Source organism: Myxine glutinosa, chromosome 3, assembly GCF_964187855.1.
Source record: "Myxine glutinosa chromosome 3, kmMyxGlut1.1, whole genome shotgun sequence".
Classification (NCBI taxonomy): domain Eukaryota; kingdom Metazoa; phylum Chordata; class Myxini; order Myxiniformes; family Myxinidae; genus Myxine; species Myxine glutinosa.
The window spans coordinates 124,535,726-124,561,317 of record NC_136263.1 but is presented as its reverse complement, the minus strand read 5'-3'; the positions used below and the strand labels follow the sequence as shown (position 1 = coordinate 124,561,317).

At 27.6% G+C, this 25,592-nt stretch overlaps 1 protein-coding gene across 1 annotated transcript in view; it reads right to left on the bottom strand.

Moving 5' to 3' along the window:
* The window catches only part of LOC137423229 (sodium/potassium-transporting ATPase subunit beta-1-interacting protein 3), a 763,631-nt gene that overhangs the window by 374,405 nt on the left and 363,634 nt on the right, over positions 1–25,592 (bottom strand). Inside the window, exon 3 of the mRNA XM_068110147.2 lies at positions 25,177–25,257. Within this exon, the coding sequence (XP_067966248.1) occupies positions 25,177–25,257 (81 nt within the window). The remainder of the gene's footprint in view (positions 1–25,176; positions 25,258–25,592) is intronic.

Below are 25,592 nucleotides of genomic sequence, written 5' to 3'. Positions count from 1 at the left end.
TTGATCTTAAAAAACTATCAACTTGATTGCATAAAATTATTGATCTTTTCATATTGATCTTAAAAAACTATCAACTTGATTGCATAAAATTCTTGATCTTTTCATCTTGATCTTAAAAAACTATCAACTTGATTGCATAAAATTATTGATCTTTTCATATTGATCTTAAAAAACTATCAACTTGATTGCATAAAATTATTGATCTTTTGATCTTGATCTTAAAAAACTATCAACTTGATTGGATATAATTATTGATCTTTTCATCTTGATCTTAAAAATGTATCAACTTGAATGCCTAACATTCTTGATCTTTTCATCTTGATCGTAAAAAACTATCAACTTGATTGCATAAAATTATTGATCTTTTGATCTTGATCTTAAAAAACTATCAACGTGATTGCATAAAATTACTGATCTTTTCATCTTGATCTTAAAAAACTATCAACTTGATTGCATAAAATTATTGATCTTTTCATATTGATCTTAAAAAACTGTCAACTTGATTGCATAGAATTCTTGATCTTTTCATCTTTATCTTAAAAAACTGTCAACTTGATTGCATAGAATTCTTGATCTTTTCATCTTGATCTTAAAAATATATCAACTTGAATGCCTAAAATTATTGATCTTTTCATCTTGGAATTAAAAAACTATCAACTTGAATGCCTAACATTATTGATCTTTTCATCTTGATCTTGAAAAACTATCAACTTGATTGCATAAAATTCTTGATCTTTTTATCTTGATCTTAAAAAAACTGTCAACTTGATTGCATAAAATTATTGATCTTTTTATCTTGATCTTAAAAATATATCAACTTGAATGCCTAACATTATTGATCTTTTCATCTTGATCTTAAAAAACTATCAACTTGAATGCCTAACATTATTTACCTTTTCATCTTGATCTTAAAAAACTATCAACTTGATTGCATAAAATTCTTGATCCTTTCATCTTGATCTTAAAAAACTATCAACTTGATTGCATAAAATTATTGATCTTTTCATCTTGATCCTAAAAAACTATCAACTTGATTGGATATAATTATTGATCTTTTCATCTTGATCTGAAAAAACTATCAACTTGATTGCATAAAATTATTGATCTTTTCATCTTGATCTTAAAAAACTATCAACTTGATTGCATAAAATTCTTGATCTTTTCATCTTGATCTTAAAAAACTATCAACTTGATTGCATAAAATTATTGATCTTTTCATATTGATCTTAAAAAACTATCAACTTGATTGGATATAATTATTGATCTTTTCATCTTGATCTTAAAAAAACTGTCAACTTGATTGCATAAAATTATTGATCTTTTCATCTTGATCTTAAAAACTGTCAACTTGAATGCATAAAATTCTTGCTCTTTTTATCTTGATCTTAAAGAAACTGTCAACTTGATTGCATAAAATTCTTGATCTTTTTATCTTGATCTTAAAAATATATCAACTTGAATGCCTAACATGCTTGATCTTTTCATCTTGATCGTAAAAAACTATCAACTTGATTGCATAAAATTATTGATCTTTTGATCTTGATCTTAAAAAACGATCAACTTGATTGGATATAATTATTGATCTTTTCATCTTGATCTTAAAAATATATCAACTTGAATGCCTAACATGCTTGATCTTTTCATCTTGATCGTAAAAAACTATCAACTTGATTGCATAAAATTATTGATCTTTTGATCTTGATCTTAAAAAACTATCAACTTGATTACATAAAATTATTGATCTTTTCATATTGATCTTAAAAAACTATCAACTTGATTGCATATAATTATTGATCTTTTCATCTTGATCTTAAAAAACTATCAACTTGATTGGATATAATTATTGATCTTTTCATCTTGATCTTAAAAAACTATCAACTTGATTGCATAAAATTATTGATCTTTTCATCTTGATCTTAAAAAACTATCAACTTGATTGGATATAATTATTGATCTTTTCATCTTGATCTTAAAAAAACTGTCAACTTGATTGCATAAAATTATTAATCTTTTCATATTGATCTTAAAAAACTATCAACTTGAATGCATAAAATTCTTGATCTTTTTATCATGATCTTAAAAAAACTGTCAACTTGATTGCATAAAATTCTTGATCTTTTTATCTTGATCTTAAAAATATATCAACTTGATTGCATAAAATTATTGATCTTTTGATCTTGATCTTAAAAAACTATCAACTTGATTGCATAAAATTATTGATCTTTTCATCTTGATCTTAAAAATGTATCAACTTGATTGCATAAAATTATTGATCTTTTGATCTTGATCTTAAAAAACTGTCAACTTGAATGCCTAACATTCTTGATCTTTTCATCTTGATCGTAAAAAACTATCAACTTGATTGCATAAAATTATTGATCTTTTGATCTTGATCTTAAAAAACTATCAACTTGATTGGATATAATTATTGATCTTTTCATCTTGATCTTAAAAATGTATCAACTTGAATGCCTAACATTCTTGATCTTTTCATCTTGATCGTAAAAAACTATCAACTTGATTGCATAAAATTATTGATCTTTTGATCTTGATCTTAAAAAACTATCAACGTGATTGCATAAAATTACTGATCTTTTCATCTTGATCTTAAAAAACTATCAACTTGATTGCATAAAATTATTGATCTTTTCATATTGATCTTAAAAAACTGTCAACTTGATTGCATAGAATTCTTGATCTTTTCATCTTTATCTTAAAAAACTGTCAACTTGATTGCATAGAATTCTTGATCTTTTCATCTTGATCTTAAAAATATATCAACTTCAATGCCTAAAATTATTGATCTTTTCATTTTGGAATTAAAAAATTATCAACTTGAATGCCTAACATTATTGATCTTTTCATCTTGATCTTGAAAAACTATCAACTTGATTGCATAAAATTCTTGATCTTTTTATCTTGATCTTTAAAAAACTGTCAACTTGATTGCATAAAATTATTGATCTTTTTATCTTGATCTTAAAAATATATTAACTTGAATGCCTAACATTATTGATCTTTTCATCTTGATCTTAAAAAACTATCAACTTGAATGCCTAACATTATTGATCTTTTCATCTTGATCTTAAAAAACTATCAACTTCATTGCATAAAATTCTTGATCCTTTCATCTTGATCTTAAAAAACTATCAACTTGATTGCATAAAATTATTGATCTTTTCATCTTGATCCTAAAAAACTATCAACTTGATTGGATATAATTATTGATCTTTTCATCTTGATCTGAAAAAACTATCAACTTGATTGCATAAAATTATTGATCTTTTCATCTTGATCTTAAAAAACTATCAACTTGATTGCATAAAATTCTTGATCTTTTCATCTTGATCTTAAAAAACTATCAACTTGATTGCATAAAATTATTGATCTTTTCATATTGATCTTAAAAAACTATCAACTTGATTGCATAAAATTCTTGATCTTTTCATCTTGATCTTAAAAAACTATCAACTTGATTGCATAAAATTATTGATCTTTTCATATTGATCTTAAAAAACTATCAACTTGATTGCATAAAATTATTGATCTTTTGATCTTGATCTTAAAAATATATCAACTTGATTGCATAAAATTATTGATCTTTTGATCTTGATCTTAAAAAACTATCAACTTGATTGGATATAATTATTGATCTTTTCATCTTGATCTTAAAAATGTATCAACTTGATTGCATAAAATTATTGATCTTTTGATCTTGATCTTAAAAAACTGTCAACTTGAATGCCTAACATTCTTGATCTTTTCATCTTGATCGTAAAAAACTATCAACTTGATTGCATAAAATTATTGATCTTTTGATCTTGATCTTAAAAAACTATCAACTTGATTGGATATAATTATTGATCTTTTCATCTTGATCTTAAAAATGTATCAACTTGAATGCCTAACATTCTTGATCTTTTCATCTTGATCGTAAAAAACTATCAACTTGATTGCATAAAATTATTGATCTTTTGATCTTGATCTTAAAAAACTATCAACGTGATTGCATAAAATTACTGATCTTTTCATCTTGATCTTAAAAAACTATCAACTTGATTGCATAAAATTATTGATCTTTTCATATTGATCTTAAAAAACTGTCAACTTGATTGCATAGAATTCTTGATCTTTTCATCTTTATCTTAAAAAACTGTCAACTTGATTGCATAGAATTCTTGATCTTTTCATCTTGATCTTAAAAATATATCAACTTCAATGCCTAAAATTATTGATCTTTTCATTTTGGAATTAAAAAATTATCAACTTGAATGCCTAACATTATTGATCTTTTCATCTTGATCTTGAAAAACTATCAACTTGATTGCATAAAATTCTTGATCTTTTTATCTTGATCTTTAAAAAACTGTCAACTTGATTGCATAAAATTATTGATCTTTTTATCTTGATCTTAAAAATATATTAACTTGAATGCCTAACATTATTGATCTTTTCATCTTGATCTTAAAAAACTATCAACTTGAATGCCTAACATTATTGATCTTTTCATCTTGATCTTAAAAAACTATCAACTTCATTGCATAAAATTCTTGATCCTTTCATCTTGATCTTAAAAAACTATCAACTTGATTGCATAAAATTATTGATCTTTTCATCTTGATCCTAAAAAACTATCAACTTGATTGGATATAATTATTGATCTTTTCATCTTGATCTGAAAAAACTATCAACTTGATTGCATAAAATTATTGATCTTTTCATCTTGATCTTAAAAAACTATCAACTTGATTGCATAAAATTCTTGATCTTTTCATCTTGATCTTAAAAAACTATCAACTTGATTGCATAAAATTATTGATCTTTTCATATTGATCTTAAAAAACTATCAACTTGATTGCATAAAATTCTTGATCTTTTCATCTTGATCTTAAAAAACTATCAACTTGATTGCATAAAATTATTGATCTTTTCATATTGATCTTAAAAAACTATCAACTTGATTGCATAAAATTATTGATCTTTTGATCTTGATCTTAAAAAACTATCAACTTGATTGGATATAATTATTGATCTTTTCATCTTGATCTTAAAAATGTATCAACTTGAATGCCTAACATTCTTGATCTTTTCATCTTGATCGTAAAAAACTATCAACTTGATTGCATAAAATTATTGATCTTTTGATCTTGATCTTAAAAAACTATCAACGTGATTGCATAAAATTACTGATCTTTTCATCTTGATCTTAAAAAACTATCAACTTGATTGCATAAAATTATTGATCTTTTCATATTGATCTTAAAAAACTGTCAACTTGATTGCATAGAATTCTTGATCTTTTCATCTTTATCTTAAAAAACTGTCAACTTGATTGCATAGAATTCTTGATCTTTTCATCTTGATCTTAAAAATATATCAACTTGAATGCCTAAAATTATTGATCTTTTCATCTTGGAATTAAAAAACTATCAACTTGAATGCCTAACATTATTGATCTTTTCATCTTGATCTTGAAAAACTATCAACTTGATTGCATAAAATTCTTGATCTTTTTATCTTGATCTTAAAAAAACTGTCAACTTGATTGCATAAAATTATTGATCTTTTTATCTTGATCTTAAAAATATATCAACTTGAATGCCTAACATTATTGATCTTTTCATCTTGATCTTAAAAAACTATCAACTTGAATGCCTAACATTATTGACCTTTTCATCTTGATCTTAAAAAACTATCAACTTGATTGCATAAAATTCTTGATCCTTTCATCTTGATCTTAAAAAACTATCAACTTGATTGCATAAAATTATTGATCTTTTCATCTTGATCCTAAAAAACTATCAACTTGATTGGATATAATTATTGATCTTTTCATCTTGATCTGAAAAAACTATCAACTTGATTGCATAAAATTATTGATCTTTTCATCTTGATCTTAAAAAACTATCAACTTGATTGCATAAAATTCTTGATCTTTTCATCTTGATCTTAAAAAACTATCAACTTGATTGCATAAAATTATTGATCTTTTCATATTGATCTTAAAAAACTATCAACTTGATTGGATATAATTATTGATCTTTTCATCTTGATCTTAAAAAAACTGTCAACTTGATTGCATAAAATTATTGATCTTTTCATCTTGATCTTAAAAACTGTCAACTTGAATGCATAAAATTCTTGCTCTTTTTATCTTGATCTTAAAGAAACTGTCAACTTGATTGCATAAAATTCTTGATCTTTTTATCTTGATCTTAAAAATATATCAACTTGAATGCCTAACATGCTTGATCTTTTCATCTTGATCGTAAAAAACTATCAACTTGATTGCATAAAATTATTGATCTTTTGATCTTGATCTTAAAAAACGATCAACTTGATTGGATATAATTATTGATCTTTTCATCTTGATCTTAAAAATATATCAACTTGAATGCCTAACATGCTTGATCTTTTCATCTTGATCGTAAAAAACTATCAACTTGATTGCATAAAATTATTGATCTTTTGATCTTGATCTTAAAAAACTATCAACTTGATTACATAAAATTATTGATCTTTTCATATTGATCTTAAAAAACTATCAACTTGATTGCATATAATTATTGATCTTTTCATCTTGATCTTAAAAAACTATCAACTTGATTGGATATAATTATTGATCTTTTCATCTTGATCTTAAAAAACTATCAACTTGATTGCATAAAATTATTGATCTTTTCATCTTGATCTTAAAAAACTATCAACTTGATTGGATATAATTATTGATCTTTTCATCTTGATCTTAAAAAAACTGTCAACTTGATTGCATAAAATTATTAATCTTTTCATATTGATCTTAAAAAACTATCAACTTGAATGCATAAAATTCTTGATCTTTTTATCATGATCTTAAAAAAACTGTCAACTTGATTGCATAAAATTCTTGATCTTTTTATCTTGATCTTAAAAATATATCAACTTGATTGCATAAAATTATTGATCTTTTGATCTTGATCTTAAAAAACTATCAACTTGATTGCATAAAATTATTGATCTTTTCATCTTGATCTTAAAAATGTATCAACTTGATTGCATAAAATTATTGATCTTTTGATCTTGATCTTAAAAAACTGTCAACTTGAATGCCTAACATTCTTGATCTTTTCATCTTGATCGTAAAAAACTATCAACTTGATTGCATAAAATTATTGATCTTTTGATCTTGATCTTAAAAAACTATCAACTTGATTGGATATAATTATTGATCTTTTCATCTTGATCTTAAAAATGTATCAACTTGAATGCCTAACATTCTTGATCTTTTCATCTTGATCGTAAAAAACTATCAACTTGATTGCATAAAATTATTGATCTTTTGATCTTGATCTTAAAAAACTATCAACGTGATTGCATAAAATTACTGATCTTTTCATCTTGATCTTAAAAAACTATCAACTTGATTGCATAAAATTATTGATCTTTTCATATTGATCTTAAAAAACTGTCAACTTGATTGCATAGAATTCTTGATCTTTTCATCTTTATCTTAAAAAACTGTCAACTTGATTGCATAGAATTCTTGATCTTTTCATCTTGATCTTAAAAATATATCAACTTCAATGCCTAAAATTATTGATCTTTTCATTTTGGAATTAAAAAATTATCAACTTGAATGCCTAACATTATTGATCTTTTCATCTTGATCTTGAAAAACTATCAACTTGATTGCATAAAATTCTTGATCTTTTTATCTTGATCTTTAAAAAACTGTCAACTTGATTGCATAAAATTATTGATCTTTTTATCTTGATCTTAAAAATATATTAACTTGAATGCCTAACATTATTGATCTTTTCATCTTGATCTTAAAAAACTATCAACTTGAATGCCTAACATTATTGATCTTTTCATCTTGATCTTAAAAAACTATCAACTTCATTGCATAAAATTCTTGATCCTTTCATCTTGATCTTAAAAAACTATCAACTTGATTGCATAAAATTATTGATCTTTTCATCTTGATCCTAAAAAACTATCAACTTGATTGGATATAATTATTGATCTTTTCATCTTGATCTGAAAAAACTATCAACTTGATTGCATAAAATTATTGATCTTTTCATCTTGATCTTAAAAAACTATCAACTTGATTGCATAAAATTCTTGATCTTTTCATCTTGATCTTAAAAAACTATCAACTTGATTGCATAAAATTATTGATCTTTTCATATTGATCTTAAAAAACTATCAACTTGATTGCATAAAATTCTTGATCTTTTCATCTTGATCTTAAAAAACTATCAACTTGATTGCATAAAATTATTGATCTTTTCATATTGATCTTAAAAAACTATCAACTTGATTGCATAAAATTATTGATCTTTTGATCTTGATCTTAAAAAACTATCAACTTGATTGGATATAATTATTGATCTTTTCATCTTGATCTTAAAAATGTATCAACTTGAATGCCTAACATTCTTGATCTTTTCATCTTGATCGTAAAAAACTATCAACTTGATTGCATAAAATTATTGATCTTTTGATCTTGATCTTAAAAAACTATCAACGTGATTGCATAAAATTACTGATCTTTTCATCTTGATCTTAAAAAACTATCAACTTGATTGCATAAAATTATTGATCTTTTCATATTGATCTTAAAAAACTGTCAACTTGATTGCATAGAATTCTTGATCTTTTCATCTTTATCTTAAAAAACTGTCAACTTGATTGCATAGAATTCTTGATCTTTTCATCTTGATCTTAAAAATATATCAACTTGAATGCCTAAAATTATTGATCTTTTCATCTTGGAATTAAAAAACTATCAACTTGAATGCCTAACATTATTGATCTTTTCATCTTGATCTTGAAAAACTATCAACTTGATTGCATAAAATTCTTGATCTTTTTATCTTGATCTTAAAAAAACTGTCAACTTGATTGCATAAAATTATTGATCTTTTTATCTTGATCTTAAAAATATATCAACTTGAATGCCTAACATTATTGATCTTTTCATCTTGATCTTAAAAAACTATCAACTTGAATGCCTAACATTATTGATCTTTTCATCTTGATCTTAAAAAACTATCAACTTGATTGCATAAAATTCTTGATCCTTTCATCTTGATCTTAAAAAACTATCAACTTGATTGCATAAAATTATTGATCTTTTCATCTTGATCCTAAAAAACTATCAACTTGATTGGAAATAATTATTGATCTTTTCATCTTGATCTGAAAAAACTATCAACTTGATTGCATAAAATTATTGATCTTTTCATCTTGATCTTAAAAAACTATCAACTTGATTGCATAAAATTCTTGATCTTTTCATCTTGATCTTAAAAAACTATCAACTTGATTGCATAAAATTATTGATCTTTTCATATTGATCTTAAAAAACTATCAACTTGATTGGATATAATTATTGATCTTTTCATCTTGATCTTAAAAAAACTGTCAACTTGATTGCATAAAATTATTGATCTTTTCATCTTGATCTTAAAAACTGTCAACTTGAATGCATAAAATTCTTGCTCTTTTTATCTTGATCTTAAAGAAACTGTCAACTTGATTGCATAAAATTCTTGATCTTTTTATCTTGATCTTAAAAATATATCAACTTGAATGCCTAACATGCTTGATCTTTTCATCTTGATCGTAAAAAACTATCAACTTGATTGCATAAAATTATTGATCTTTTGATCTTGATCTTAAAAAACGATCAACTTGATTGGATATAATTATTGATCTTTTCATCTTGATCTTAAAAATATATCAACTTGAATGCCTAACATGCTTGATCTTTTCATCTTGATCGTAAAAAACTATCAACTTGATTGCATAAAATTATTGATCTTTTGATCTTGATCTTAAAAAACTATCAACTTGATTACATAAAATTATTGATCTTTTCATATTGATCTTAAAAAACTATCAACTTGATTGCATATAATTATTGATCTTTTCATCTTGATCTTAAAAAACTATCAACTTGATTGGATATAATTATTGATCTTTTCATCTTGATCTTAAAAAACTATCAACTTCATTGGATAAAATTCTTGCTCTTTTCATCTTGATCTTAAAAACTATCAACTTGATTGCATAAAATTATTGATCTTTTCATCTTGATCTTAAAAATATATCAACTTGATTGCATAAAATTATTGATCTTTTCATCTTGATCTTTAAAAAACTGTCAACTTGATTGGATATAATTATTGATCTTTTCATCTTGATCTTAAAAATATATCAACTTGAATGCCTAAAATTATTGATCTTTTCATCTTGATCTTAAAAATATATCAACTTGATTGCATAAAATTATTGATCTTTTCATCTTGAAATTAAAAAACTATCAACTTGAATGCCTAACATTATTGATCTTTTCATCTTGATCTTAAAAAACTATCAACTTGATTGCATAAAATTATTGATCTTTTCATCTTGATCTTAAAAAACTATCAACTTGATTGGATATAATTATTGATCTTTTCATCTTGATCTTTAAAAACTATCAGCTTGATTGGATATAATTATTGATCTTTTCATCTTGATCGTAAAAAACTATCAACTTGATTGGATAAAATTCTTGATCTTTTTGTCTTGATCTTAAAAAACTATCAACTTGATTGCATAAAATTCTTGATCTTTTCATCTTGATCTTAAAAAACTGTCAACTTGAATGCATAAAATTCTTGATCTTTTTATCTTGATCTTTAAAAAACTGTCAACTTGATTGCATAAAATTCTTGATCTTTTTATCTTGATCTTAAAAAAACTGTCAACTTGATTGCATAAAATTATTGATCTTTTTATCTTGATCTTAAAAATATATCAACTTGAATGCCTAACATTCTTGATCTTTTCATCTTGATCTTAAAAAACTATCAACTTGATTGCATAAAATTATTGATCTTTTCATCTTGATCTTAAAAAACTGTCAACTTGATTGGATATAATTATTGATCTTTTCATCTTGATCTTAAAAAACTATCAGCTTGATTGGATATAATTATTGATTTTTTCATCTTGATCTTAAAAAACTATCAACTTGATTGGATACAATTCTTGATCTTTTCATCTTGATCTTAAAAAACTATCAACTTGATTGCATAAAATTATTGATCTTTTCATCTTGATCTTAAAAAACTATCAACTTGATTGCATAAAATGATTGATCTTTTCATCTTGATCTTAAAAAACTATCAACTTGATTGGATATAATTATTGATCTTTTCATCTTGATCTTAAAAAAACTGTCAACTTGATTGCATAAAATTATTAATCTTTTCATATTGATCTTAAAAAACTATCAACTTGAATGCATAAAATTCTTGATCTTTTTATCATGATCTTAAAAAAACTGTCAACTTGATTGCATAAAATTCTTGATCTTTTTATCTTGATCTTAAAAAACTATCAACGTGATTGCATAAAATTACTGATCTTTTCATCTTGATCTTAAAAAACTATCAACTTGATTGCATAGAATTCTTGATCTTTTCATCTTTATCTTAAAAAACTGTCAACTTGATTGCATAGAATTCTTGATCTTTTCATCTTGATCTTAAAAATATATCAACTTGAATGCCTAAAATTATTGATCTTTTCATCTTGGAATTAAAAAACTATCAACTTGAATGCCTAACATTATTGATCTTTTCATCTTGATCTTGAAAAACTATCAACTTGATTGCATAAAATTCTTGATCTTTTTATCTTGATCTTAAAAAAACTGTCAACTTGATTGCATAAAATTATTGATCTTTTTATCTTGATCTTAAAAATATATCAACTTGAATGCCTAACATTATTGATCTTTTCATCTTGATCTTAAAAAACTATCAACTTGAATGCCTAACATTATTGATCTTTTCATCTTGATCTTAAAAAACTATCAACTTGATTGCATAAAATTCTTGATCCTTTCATCTTGATCTTAAAAAACTATCAACTTGATTGCATAAAATTATTGATCTTTTCATCTTGATCCTAAAAAACTATCAACTTGATTGGATATAATTATTGATCTTTTCATCTTGATCTGAAAAAACTATCAACTTGATTGCATAAAATTATTGATCTTTTCATCTTGATCTTAAAAAACTATCAACTTGATTGCATAAAATTCTTGATCTTTTCATCTTGATCTTAAAAAACTATCAACTTGATTGCATAAAATTATTGATCTTTTCATATTGATCTTAAAAAACTATCAACTTGATTGGATATAATTCTTGATCTTTTCATCTTGATCTTAAAAAAACTGTCAACTTGATTGCATAAAATTATTGATCTTTTCATCTTGATCTTAAAAAACTGTCAACTTGAATGCATAAAATTCTTGCTCTTTTTATCTTGATCTTAAAGAAACTGTCAACTTGATTGCATAAAATTCTTGATCTTTTTATCTTGATCTTAAAAATATATCAACTTGAATGCCTAACATGCTTGATCTTTTCATCTTGATCGTAAAAAACTATCAACTTGATTGCATAAAATTATTGATCTTTTGATCTTGATCTTAAAAAACGATCAACTTGATTGGATAAAATTATTGATCTTTTCATCTTGATCTTAAAAATATATCAACTTGAATGCCTAACATGCTTGATCTTTTCATCTTGATCGTAAAAAACTATCAACTTGATTGCATAAAATTATTGATCTTTTGATCTTGATCTTAAAAAACTATCAACTTGATTACATAAAATTATTGATCTTTTCATATTGATCTTAAAAAACTATCAACTTGATTGCATATAATTATTGATCTTTTCATCTTGATCTTAAAAAACTATCAACTTGATTGGATATAATTATTGATCTTTTCATCTTGATCTTAAAAAACTATCAACTTCATTGGATAAAATTCTTGCTCTTTTCATCTTGATCTTAAAAACTATCAACTTGATTGCATAAAATTATTGATCTTTTCATCTTGATCTTAAAAATATATCAACTTGATTGCATAAAATTATTGATCTTTTCATCTTGATCTTTAAAAAACTGTCAACTTGATTGGATATAATTATTGATCTTTTCATCTTGATCTTAAAAATATATCAACTTGAATGCCTAAAATTATTGATCTTTTCATCTTGATCTTAAAAATATATCAACTTGATTGCATAAAATTATTGATCTTTTCATCTTGAAATTAAAAAACTATCAACTTGAATGCCTAACATTATTGATCTTTTCATCTTGATCTTAAAAAACTATCAACTTGATTGCATAAAATTATTGATCTTTTCATCTTGATCTTAAAAAACTATCAACTTGATTGGATATAATTATTGATCTTTTCATCTTGATCTTTAAAAACTATCAGCTTGATTGGATATAATTATTGATCTTTTCATCTTGATCTTAAAAAACTATCAACTTGATTGGATAAAATTCTTGAACTTTTTGTCTTGATCTTAAAAAACTATCAACTTGATTGCATAAAATTCTTGATCTTTTCATCTTGATCTTAAAAAACTGTCAACTTGAATGCATAAAATTCTTGATCTTTTTATCTTGATCTTTAAAAAACTGTCAACTTGATTGCATAAAATTCTTGATCTTTTTATCTTGATCTTAAAAAAACTGTCAACTTGATTGCATAAAATTATTGATCTTTTTATCTTGATCTTAAAAATATATCAACTTGAATGCCTAACATTCTTGATCTTTTCATCTTGATCTTAAAAAACCATCAACTTGATTGCATAAAATTATTGATCTTTTCATCTTGATCTTAAAAAACTATCAACTTGATTGCATAAAATTATTGATCTTTTCATCTTGATCTTAAAAAACTGTCAACTTGATTGGATATAATTATTGATCTTTTCATCTTGATCTTAAAAAACTATCAGCTTGATTGGATATAATTATTGATTTTTTCATCTTGATCTTAAAAAACTATCAACTTGATTGGATACAATTCTTGATTTTTCATCTTGATCTTAAAAAACTATCAACTTGATTGCATAAAATTATTGATCTTTTCATCTTGATCTTAAAAAACTATCAACTTGATTGCATAAAATTATTGATCTTTTCATCTTGATCTTAAAAAACTATCAACTTGATTGGATATAATTATTGATCTTTTCATCTTGATCTTAAAAAAACTGTCAACTTGATTGCATAAAATTATTAATCTTTTCATATTGATCTTAAAAAACTATCAACTTGAATGCATAAAATTCTTGATCTTTTTATCATGATCTTAAAAAAACTGTCAACTTGATTGCATAAAATTCTTGATCTTTTTATCTTGATCTTAAAAATATATCAACTTGATTGCATAAAATTATTGATCTTTTGATCTTGATCTTAAAAAACTATCAACTTGATTGGATATAATTATTGATCTTTTCATCTTGATCTTAAAAATGTATCAACTTGATTGCATAAAATTATTGATCTTTTGATCTTGATCTTAAAAAACTGTCAACTTGAATGCCTAACATTCTTGATCTTTTCATCTTGATCATAAAAAACTATCAACTTGATTGCATAAAATTATTGATCTTTTGATCTTGATCTTAAAAAACTATCAACTTGATTGGATATAATTATTGATCTTTTCATCTTGATCTTAAAAATATATCAACTTGAATGCCTAAAATTATTGATCTTTTCATCTTGGAATTAAAAAACTATCAACTTGAATGCCTAACATTATTGATCTTTTCATCTTGATCTTGAAAAACTATCAACTTGATTGCATAAAATTCTTGATCTTTTTATCTTGATCTTAAAAAAACTGTCAACTTGATTGCATAAAATTATTGATCTTTTTATCTTGATCTTAAAAATATATCAACTTGAATGCCTAACATTATTGATCTTTTCATCTTGATCTTAAAAAACTATCAACTTGAATGCCTAACATTATTGATCTTTTCATCTTGATCTTAAAAAACGATCAACTTGATTGCATAAAATTCTTGATCCTTTCATCTTGATCTTAAAAAACTATCAACTTGATTGCATAAAATTATTGATCTTTTCATCTTGATCCTAAAAAACTATCAACTTGATTGGATATAATTATTGATCTTTTCATCTTGATCTGAAAAAACTATCAACTTGATTGCATAAAATTATTGATCTTTTCATCTTGATCTTAAAAAACTATCAACTTGATTGCATAAAATTCTTGATCTTTTCATCTTGATCTTAAAAAACTATCAACTTGATTGCATAAAATTATTGATCTTTTCATATTGATCTTAAAAAACTATCAACTTGATTGCATAAAATTCTTGATCTTTTCATCTTGATCTTAAAAAACTATCAACTTGATTGCATAAAATTATTGATCTTTTCATATTGATCTTAAAAAACTATCAACTTGATTGCATAAAATTATTGATCTTTTGATCTTGATCTTGAAAAACTATCAACTTGATTGGATATAATTATTGATCTTTTCATCTTGATCTTAAAAATGTATCAACTTGAATGCCTAACATTCTTGATCTTTTCATCTTGATCGTAAAAAACTATCAACTTGATTGCATAAAATTATTGATCTTTTGATCTTGATCTTAAAAAACTATCAACGTGATTGCATAAAATTACTGATCTTTTCATCTTGATCTTAAAAAACTATCAACTTGATTGCATAAAATTATTGATCTTTTCATATTGATCTTAAAAAACTGTCAACTTGATTGCATAGAATTTTTGATCTTTTCATCTTTATCTTAAAAAACTGTCAACTTGATTGCATCGAATTCTTGATCTTTTCATCTTGATCTTAAAAATATATCAACTTGAATGCCTAAAATTATTGATCTTTTCATCTTGGAATTAAAAAACTATCAACTTGAATGCCTAACATTATTGATCTTTTCATCTTGATCTTGAAAAACTATCAACTTGATTGCATAAAATTCTTGATCTTTTTATCTTGATCTTAAAAAAACTGTCAACTTGATTGCATAAAATTATTGATCTTTTTATCTTGATCTTAAAAATATATCAACTTGAATGCCTAACATTATTGATCTTTTCATCTTGATCTTAAAAAACTATCAACTTGAATGCCTAACATTATTGATCTTTTCATCTTGATCTTAAAAAACTATCAACTTGATTGCATAAAATTCTTGATCCTTTCATCTTGATCTTAAAAAACTATCAACTTGATTGCATAAAATTATTGATCTTTTCATCTTGATCCTAAAAAACTATCAACTTGATTGGATATAATTATTGATCTTTTCATCTTGATCTGAAAAAACTATCAACTTGATTGCATAAAATTATTGATCTTTTCATCTTGATCTTAAAAAACTATCAACTTGATTGCATAAAATTCTTGATCTTTTCATCTTGATCTTAAAAAACTATCAACTTGATTGCATAAAATTATTGATCTTTTCATATTGATCTTAAAAAACTATCAACTTGATTGGATATAATTATTGATCTTTTCATCTTGATCTTAAAAAAACTGTCAACTTGATTGCATAAAATTATTGATCTTTTCATCTTGATCTTAAAAAACTGTCAACTTGAATGCATAAAATTCTTGCTTTTTTTATCTTGATCTTAAAGAAACTGTCAACTTGATTGCATAAAATTCTTGATCTTTTTTATCTTGATCTTAAAAATATATCAACTTGAATGCCTAACATGCTTGATCTTTTCATCTTGATCGTAAAAAACTATCAACTTGATTGCATAAAATTATTGATCTTTTGATCTTGATCTTAAAAAACTATCAACTTGATTGGATATAATTATTGATCTTTTCATCTTGATCTTAAAAATATATCAACTTGAATGCCTAACATTCTTGATCTTTTCATCTTGATCTTAAAAAACTATCAACTTGATTGCATAAAATTACTGATCTTTTCATCTTGATCTTAAAAAACTATCAACTTGATTGCATAAAATTATTGATCTTTTCATCTTGATCTTAAAAAACTGTCAACTTGATTGCATAGAATTCTTGATCTTTTCATCTTGATCTTAAAAATATATCAACTTGAATGCCTAAAATTATTGATCTTTTCATCTTGATCTTAAAAAACTATCAACTTGACTGCATAAAATTATTGATCTTTTCATCTTGATCCTAAAAAACTATCAAGTTGATTGGATATAATTATTGATCTTTTCATCTTGATCTTAAAAAACTATCAACTTGATTGCATAAAATTATTGATCTTTTCATCTTGATCTTAAAAAACTATCAACTTGATTGCATAAAATTCTTGATCTTTTCATCTTGATCTTAAAAAACTATCAACTTGATTGCATAAAATTATTGATCTTTTCATCTTGATCTTAAAAAACTATCAACTTGATTGGATATAATTATTGATCTTTTCATCTTGATCTTTAAAAACTGTCAACTTGAATGTATAAAATTCTTGATCTTTTTATCTTGATCTAAAAAAAACTGTCAACTTGATTGCATAAAATTCTTGATCTTTTTATCTTGATCTTAAAAATATATCAACTTGAATGCCTAACATTCTTGATCTTTTCATCTTGATCGTAAAAAACTATCAACTTGATTGCATAAAATTATTGATCTTTTGATCTTGATCTTAAAAAACTATCAACTTGATTGGATATAATTATTGATCTTTTCATCTTGATCTTAAAAATGTATCAACTTGAATGCCTAACATTCTTGATCTTTTCATCTTGATCGTAAAAAACTATCAACTTGATTGCATAAAATTATTGATCTTTTGATCTTGATCTTAAAAAACTATCAACGTGATTGCATAAAATTACTGATCTTTTCATCTTGATCTTAAAAAACTATCAACTTGATTGCATAAAATTATTGATCTTTTCATATTGATCTTAAAAAACTGTCAACTTGATTGCATAGAATTCTTGATCTTTTCATCTTTATCTTAAAAAACTGTCAACTTGATTGCATAGAATTCTTGATCTTTTCATCTTGATCTTAAAAATATATCAACTTGAATGCCTAAAATTATTGATCTTTTCATCTTGAAATTAAAAAACTATCAACTTGAATGCCTAACATTATTGATCTTTTCATCTTGATCTTAAAAAACTATCAACTTGATTGCATAAAATTCTTGATCTTTTTATCTTGATCTTAAAAAAACTGTCAACTTGATTGCATAAAATTATCGATCTTTTTATCTTGATCTTAAATATATATCAACTTGAATGCCTAACATTATTGATCTTTTCATCTTGATCTTAAAAAACTATCAACTTGATTGCATAAAATTCTTGATCTTTTCATCTTGATCTTAAAAAACTATCAACTTGATTGCATAAAATTATTGATCTTTTCATCTTGATCCTAAAAAACTATCAACTTGATTGGATATAATTATTGATCTTTTCATCTTGATCTGAAAAAACTATCAACTTGATTGCATAAAATTATTGATCTTTTCATCTTGATCTTAAAAAACTATCAACTTGATTGCATAAAATTCTTGATCTTTTCATCTTGATCTTAAAAAACTATCAACTTGATTGCATAAAATTATTGATCTTTTCATATTGATCTTAAAAAACTATCAACTTGATTGGATATAATTATTGATCTTTTCATCTTGATCTTAAAAAAACTGTCAACTTGATTGCATAAAATTATTGATCTTTTCATCTTGATCTTAAAAAACTGTCAACTTGAATGCATAAAATTCTTGCTCTTTTTATCTTGATCTTAAAAAAACTGTCAACTTGATTGCATAAAATTCTTGATCTTTTTATCTTGATCTTAAAAATATATCAACTTGAATGCCTAACATTCTTGAACTTTTCATCTTGATCGTAAAAAACTATCAACTTGATTGCATAAAATTATTGATCTTTTGATCTTGATCTTAAAAAACTATCAACTTGATTGGATATAATTATTGATCTTTTCATCTTGATCTTAAAAATATATCAACTTGAATGCCTAACATTCTTGATCTTTTCATCTTGATCTTAAAAAACTATCAACTTGATTGCATAAAATTACTGATCTTTTCATCTTGATCTTAAAAAACTATCAACTTGATTGCATAAAATTATTGATCTTTTCATCTTGATCTTAAAAAACTGTCAACTTGATTGCATAGAATTCTTGATCTTTTCATCTTGATCTTAAAAATATATCAACTTGAATGCCTAAAATTATTGATATTTTCATCTTGAAATGAAAAAACTATCAACTTGATTGCATAAAATTATTGATCTTTTCATCTTGATCTAAAAAAACTGTCAACTTGATTGCATAGAATTCTTGATCTTTTCATCTTGATCTTAAAAAAACTGTCAACTTGATTGGATATAATTATTGATCTTTTCATCTTGATCTTAAAAATATATCAACTTGAATGCCTAAAATTATTGATCTTTTCATCTTGATCTTAAAAAACTATCAACTTGATTGCATAAAATTATTGATCTTTTCATCTTGATCCTAAAAAACTGTCAACTTGATTGGATATAATTATTGATCTTTTCATCTTGATCTTAAAAAACTATCAACTTGATTGCATAAAATTATTGATCTTTTCATCTTGATCTTAAAAAACTATCAACTTGATTGCATAAAATTCTTGATCTTTTCATCTTGATCTTAAAAAACTATCAACTTGATTGCATAAAATTATTGATCTTTTCATCTTGATCTTAAAAAACTATCAACTTGATTGGATATAATTATTCATCTTTTCATCTTGATCTTAAAAAACTATCAACTTGATTGCATAAAATTATTGATCTTTTCATCTTGATCTTATAAAACTATCAACTTGATTGGATAAAATTCTTGATCTTTTCATCTTGATCTTAAAAAACTATCAACTTGATTGCATAAAATTATTGATCTTTTCATCTTGATCTTAAAAAACTATCAACTTGATTGGATAAAATTCTTGATCTTTTCATCTTGATCTTAAAAAACTATCAACTTGATTGCATAAAATTATTGATCTTTTTATCTTGATCTTAAAAAAACTGTCAACTTGATTGCATAAAATTATTGATATTTTCATCTTGAAATAAAAAAACTGTCAACTTGATTGCCTAAAATTATTGATCTTTTGATCTTGATCTTAAAAAACGATCAACTTGATTTGACGAAAATTTTTGATCTTTTGAGCATGATCTTAAAAAACCATCAACTTGATTGACCAAAATTATTGATCTTTTGAGCATGATCTTAAAAAACCATCAACCTGATTGCATAAAATTATTGATGTTTTGAGCATGATCTTAAAAAACAATCAACTTGATTGCATAAAATTGTTGATGTTTTGAGCATGATCTTAAAAAACCATCAACTTGATTGCATAAAATTATTGATGTTTTGAGCTTGATCATAAAAAATATCAACTTGATTCTATAAAATTCTTGATCTTTTGATCTTAAAAAGCTGTCAACTTGATCGCATAAAATTCTTGATCTTTTGATCTTGATATTAAAAAACGATCAACTTGATCGCATAAAATTCATGATCTTTTGATCTTGATATTAAAAAACGATCAACTTGATCACATAAAATTCTTGATCTTTTGATCTTGATATTAAAAAACGATCAACTTGATCACATAAAATTCTTGATCTTTTGATCTTGATATTAAAAAGCTGTCAACTTGATTGCATAAAATTATTGATGTTTTGAGCTTGATCTTTAAAAAAACAAAAACTTGATTGCCCACAATTCTTGATCTTTTGATATTGATCTTAAAAAAAACTATCAACTTGATTGCCTATACTTGTTCAGCTGACTTATTTTGCTCTGGAAAATGAGCTTTCGAGGTGTTTGAAGACGGTTGGAAATGACTTCATGGCACCTATCCTTATTCAGAAGAACTTGTAATGCAACAAACAAAGAAATAAAACTTTCAAATTTATTTTGTCACAACGAATTTTCATCACCATTCATCTTACGCTGGTTTCATTATTTTTTGGTTTACAGAAAATCTGAATGAATCCCAATTGCTCCAGACCATGCAGAGTTTAATATGCGTGAAAATTGCCTCACTGCAATAAAATATGAACCCATCCCACTGAAAGCCATTCCCAGCTACCCCCGGTAATTCACCCCAGAGTCCTTGCAGTGTTCATATGTTTCAATCCTCTCCCACCTCCCCCCAAGTCCTCCCGATGTCCCTGCTCTCAAATGTTGTGTTTGTTACCTTCCCCCTCTTCCCCCTCTCTTTTGTGTCCTTCCCCCTCTCTCCCCATCTTGTCTGCCGCTCCCCTTGTTTTTTGTGTTTTGTGTGTCGGTTTGTCTTTTTGTGTGATTAATGTTAGCTCTTTCACGAGCCTCGATCTTGTATACAAAAAAAAAAAGAAAAGAAAAAAAAAAAAGCTCATTCAGACTGCATTCTTCATAGCGATGAGATAGATTAGGGGAACAGATATATGAATATAAAGGTACCAAATATAATGTTTTAAACCAGCCGATTCCAGTCTACTGCAAGATGATGGCTTCATTGCACTCATGTTGAGGGGTCTTTGGCATATTCATCTTGCTTGCCAAGTTGCGTTTGGCAGGAATGAACAGCCATGGAAATGGAACCCACACCACTCAGTGGATAAAGAATGGAGTCTTAAACACCCGACCAAACAGCCATTTCAAAGACAAGGAGATCAGGGATAAAATTTCCTATTCCAGCAGGTGAGTACAGTGATCTCCCTGGTGAATGTCCTTCAGACTGCACTTCTTTCCCTCCATCCTCTGATACCCATATACTTATTACACCACCATGATGCTCTCCACAATGTCTATTAAACTTATTTGTTCCCCTTTTTATTTTTTTATATACAGGGTGTTCTTAAAAGACCTGGACAACATTGGTTGTTAAGATATTTTGTACCACAAATGATACAACGAAGCCATTTGTTTTATGTGATACAGAAACTCAATGTTTTCTTTATTTTCAGGTCTGGTGGTTTAATATAAGATAAAATGGTGACTCCACAGGAGAAAGCTCAGTGCTCGAATGGTTCATCGAGACGAGTTCTGACGCGCAAGTTCAGCATAATTTCCGTAGAAGGTATAGAAGGAATCCGCCATCCTGGACTAGTATCAGAGAGTGGTACAACAGTTTTAAGAAGACTGGAAGTTGTCAGAAACAGAAAAGTACCGGTCGACCAAGCACAAGTGCAGCAAACGTTGAAAGAGTGCGTGAATCATTTCACCAAAGTCACAGAAAATCAATCCGACACACATCCAGAAAATAACAGGGACTACCAACCACCACTGTACACAGGAGTTTGCATAAAAAACAGAAGCTTTATGCCTGTAAGGTGCAGGGTTGCAGGAACTCAAACCAAACTAGAAGGTCACTCAGTAGAGAGCAAACCTCCACCTGGTTGGCTATATCACTCAATGGTGAAGAATCACTTAAAAATTATACTGGCTGGATCCTGATCCAGATCTTCACCAAAATCTAATCATTTCGTCCTTGTCACATACGCTATATATTTGCCAAATTTCGTCCAAATCCGTCCATAACTTCTTGTGATATGTTGTTCACAAACGGACAGACAGACAGACAGACAAACGGACAGCCAGACAGGGGTGAAAACATAATCTCCATCCACCTTTGGTGGCAGAGGTAATAACGGACCCAAACGCAAGACGTTTGCTTTGGAAATGCTCAGTTGCATATAGGATGATGAAGATTACCTGAAAAGGTCATGTTCACAGATGAAGCTTGCTTTCATGTATTTGTGAAAGTCAACCGGCACAATGTGAGGATATGGGACTCTGAAACCCCCCCAAATGGTTATTGAACACATACATGACAGTCCAAAGGTCAATGTGTGGTGTGGCCTTCTCCATGACTGCTTGGTGGGTCCGTTTTTGTTTGCGAGTATACAGTGAACTCAACAATTTACATGAACATGTTGGAAGGATTTGCCTTCCCACAGATTGAAGACCTGCAACCCGATATCATTGTTCAACAGGCAGCATTCCCCATCATTGGGCCTCAGTAGTTCGAGCCATCCTGAATGAAATATTTCAAGGTCACTGGATTGGCCGACACGGACCAACTGCCTGGCTCCCACGATAACCAGACATAACCCCCCTTATTTTTTTTTTCTGTGGGGGTTTTTCCACAGATGTTGTCTCCACCACCAAGGTGGCAAACCTGCAGGATCTTCATTCTTGGATCACAGCTGCATGCATACTGGTGGACGCAAACATGCTGAGCTGAACATGGAAAGAACTCATGTACCACCTTGATGTCCTTTACGCGACAAACGGAGCTCACATTGAAGTGTATTGAAGGTGTGCACAAAACTTTGAGTTTCTGTGCCATATAAACCAAAGGATATCATTTGTGGTTCTACATATATTAATTATTAGACGGGCAGAAATAACCGGCCTTGCCGGGTGGCGGAGAGTGAGGGGAGGGGGAGGGAGCAGGGGGGGGGACGGGGGGGGGAAGGGGGGAAGGGGAGGGGGAGAGGGGGCGAAGGGGGAAGGGGGGGAGAGGGGAAAGTGGGGAAAGTGGGTAAGGGGGGGAAGGGGAGCGGGAGGGGAGGGGGGAAGGGGAGTGGAGAGGGAGGAAGGGGAGGGGAGGGGGCAGGCAGGAGAGGAAGGGGGTTCATATATATGCTGGTGGGTGAATGGGGTGAATGTGGCATTCATCACGTTTCTGAGGTAAGTGTGATGCCGATCAGAAAGAAGAAGAAGATGCACTACCAAATTCGTACACTTCCGGAATTGTTTGATTTATTTGTATTCAAATGTCTGGTGATTGTTTCGTATTTATTTGCGTGAATGTGTACTTGTATATAACTGTCATTAATTTAAAAAGGCCTCGGCATGATCGAGCGATTATTTTTTTAAACTACAAAAAAAACGATCTTTTTTTTTTCAAAACTTTTTTTTTTGACCAAAACACTCCCAGGCACTCACTGAGGAACCTCTGAAAGTTTGACGAATATCCGTTCAGCCATCTCTAAGAAAAATGGTGACACAGAGACAGACAGACAGACAGACATCTCTCTTATATCGTAGAAGATTAACAATAACAACGAAAGTTTGTCCGAGTCTTTTTGGAACACCCTGTATATATCCTATTTGGGACATCCAATTTTCATCCTGCTTCTATCGACTATGATTTGTCCTAACCAGGTGTTTTGCCTCTTTCATTGCCCAAGCTGGAGGTCTTTTTCACTTTTATTGTCGGGCAAGGCCTATAAGGGCTAATTTGTTTGATTCTAGTTACTCATGCATCGGCTTTCTACTAAACGCATGAGTGTTGCGATGACTACGTCTGTATGTCTGTCTGTTAGTTTGTCGCGTTCAAACTGAATAACGAGGGCAGATATAATCGCCAAATTTGGTGCAGAGCTTAATGTTTTGAATGCCTCAAACAAGTTCAACTTTGAGCTCACAAGGAAAAATACAAAATGAAATTTAGTACAGCACTACATTTACTCACATCTCAACCACGCGACAGTATAGGTTAGAGTCCTCTGGGGTGGTATTGCATTGAGAGTCAGCAACTCCATTGAGTGTGTTTCAGCTGTGCTTTGCCACAAGGGCAAAAACAGATTTTGCTTTTCATTTGAGGAATGAAAACTAAATTAAGGCAAAATTTCAGCTCAACTGAAAAATTATGAAGAGGAGGTTAAATTTTTTTCAAGTTTGCTAAAGTTGTGAATTTCCTTATTTCCTGAAGATCGTTTTGAAACTGATGGGTTTTGAAACCCAGGAATGTCATCAATCTGTGTTGTATTGTGATGATGTTGGTTACCTGTGGACTATGGGGGCAGATGAATACTTGATGATAATAAGAGCTTAAAGAAACAACAGTTATAAGAGTAGGGTTTTAGAATTGGATTCCTGATGCTACCTAGTTTTCCCTCAATTTTTATCCTTCATGACCTGGCCTGATTGCTTTATTTTTCCTTTTTACTTATTCCCATGCCTCTCCTTTTCCATATTAAAAAAAAAATTTAATTGTACCTTTCGCTACTACTTTCCTTTGCTTGCTTTGCACACTTTCCGCCATGATGCACTTGGTCTGCAATAATATGAGTTTAACATAATATGGATGCAGGAAAAGGTGCTCCTGAATGAAAAAAGGGTGTAAAAAAAACCCCGAAGGATGAGATTTAAACTTGAAAGATAAAAATCTAAAAAATTATTCCAGGGACTTTTAGGGTTAAAGGTTTATCCACTACTCTACTTCATTTATGTCTATATGTTGTTGTGGCTTATATCCGGGAGGAAAATCTTACCCTGCACAAGCCTGCAGCGTCAAGGTAGAAGCATATAACAAATGCATTCCATGAAACCCATACGGCAAGCCATCCAGCATACTGCAAAGGCAGGGGAGGATAAAACAAACAGGCAGTAATAATTAGGCCTCAATTACTTTGGGTCCTGATTAGTGTTTATCTTTCAACGAGGTGACCTATTCTTTAAAAAAAAAAGAAGAAAAAATCAAGATATTTCGTAGGTCCACCCATACACATGATTGGTGACACTCGATGTGACATCCAAGTTGATGGAAATGACAGGAGTTCTCAGCATCATCTGCATATTGCAGTCATATCATCACCCCGCTCCCTTGGGAGATGATGCAACACGAGGCGCATGACGCCTATGGAGCCCCAGATGAAGATCACTCAGTACTCAAAACCTCAGACCTGAG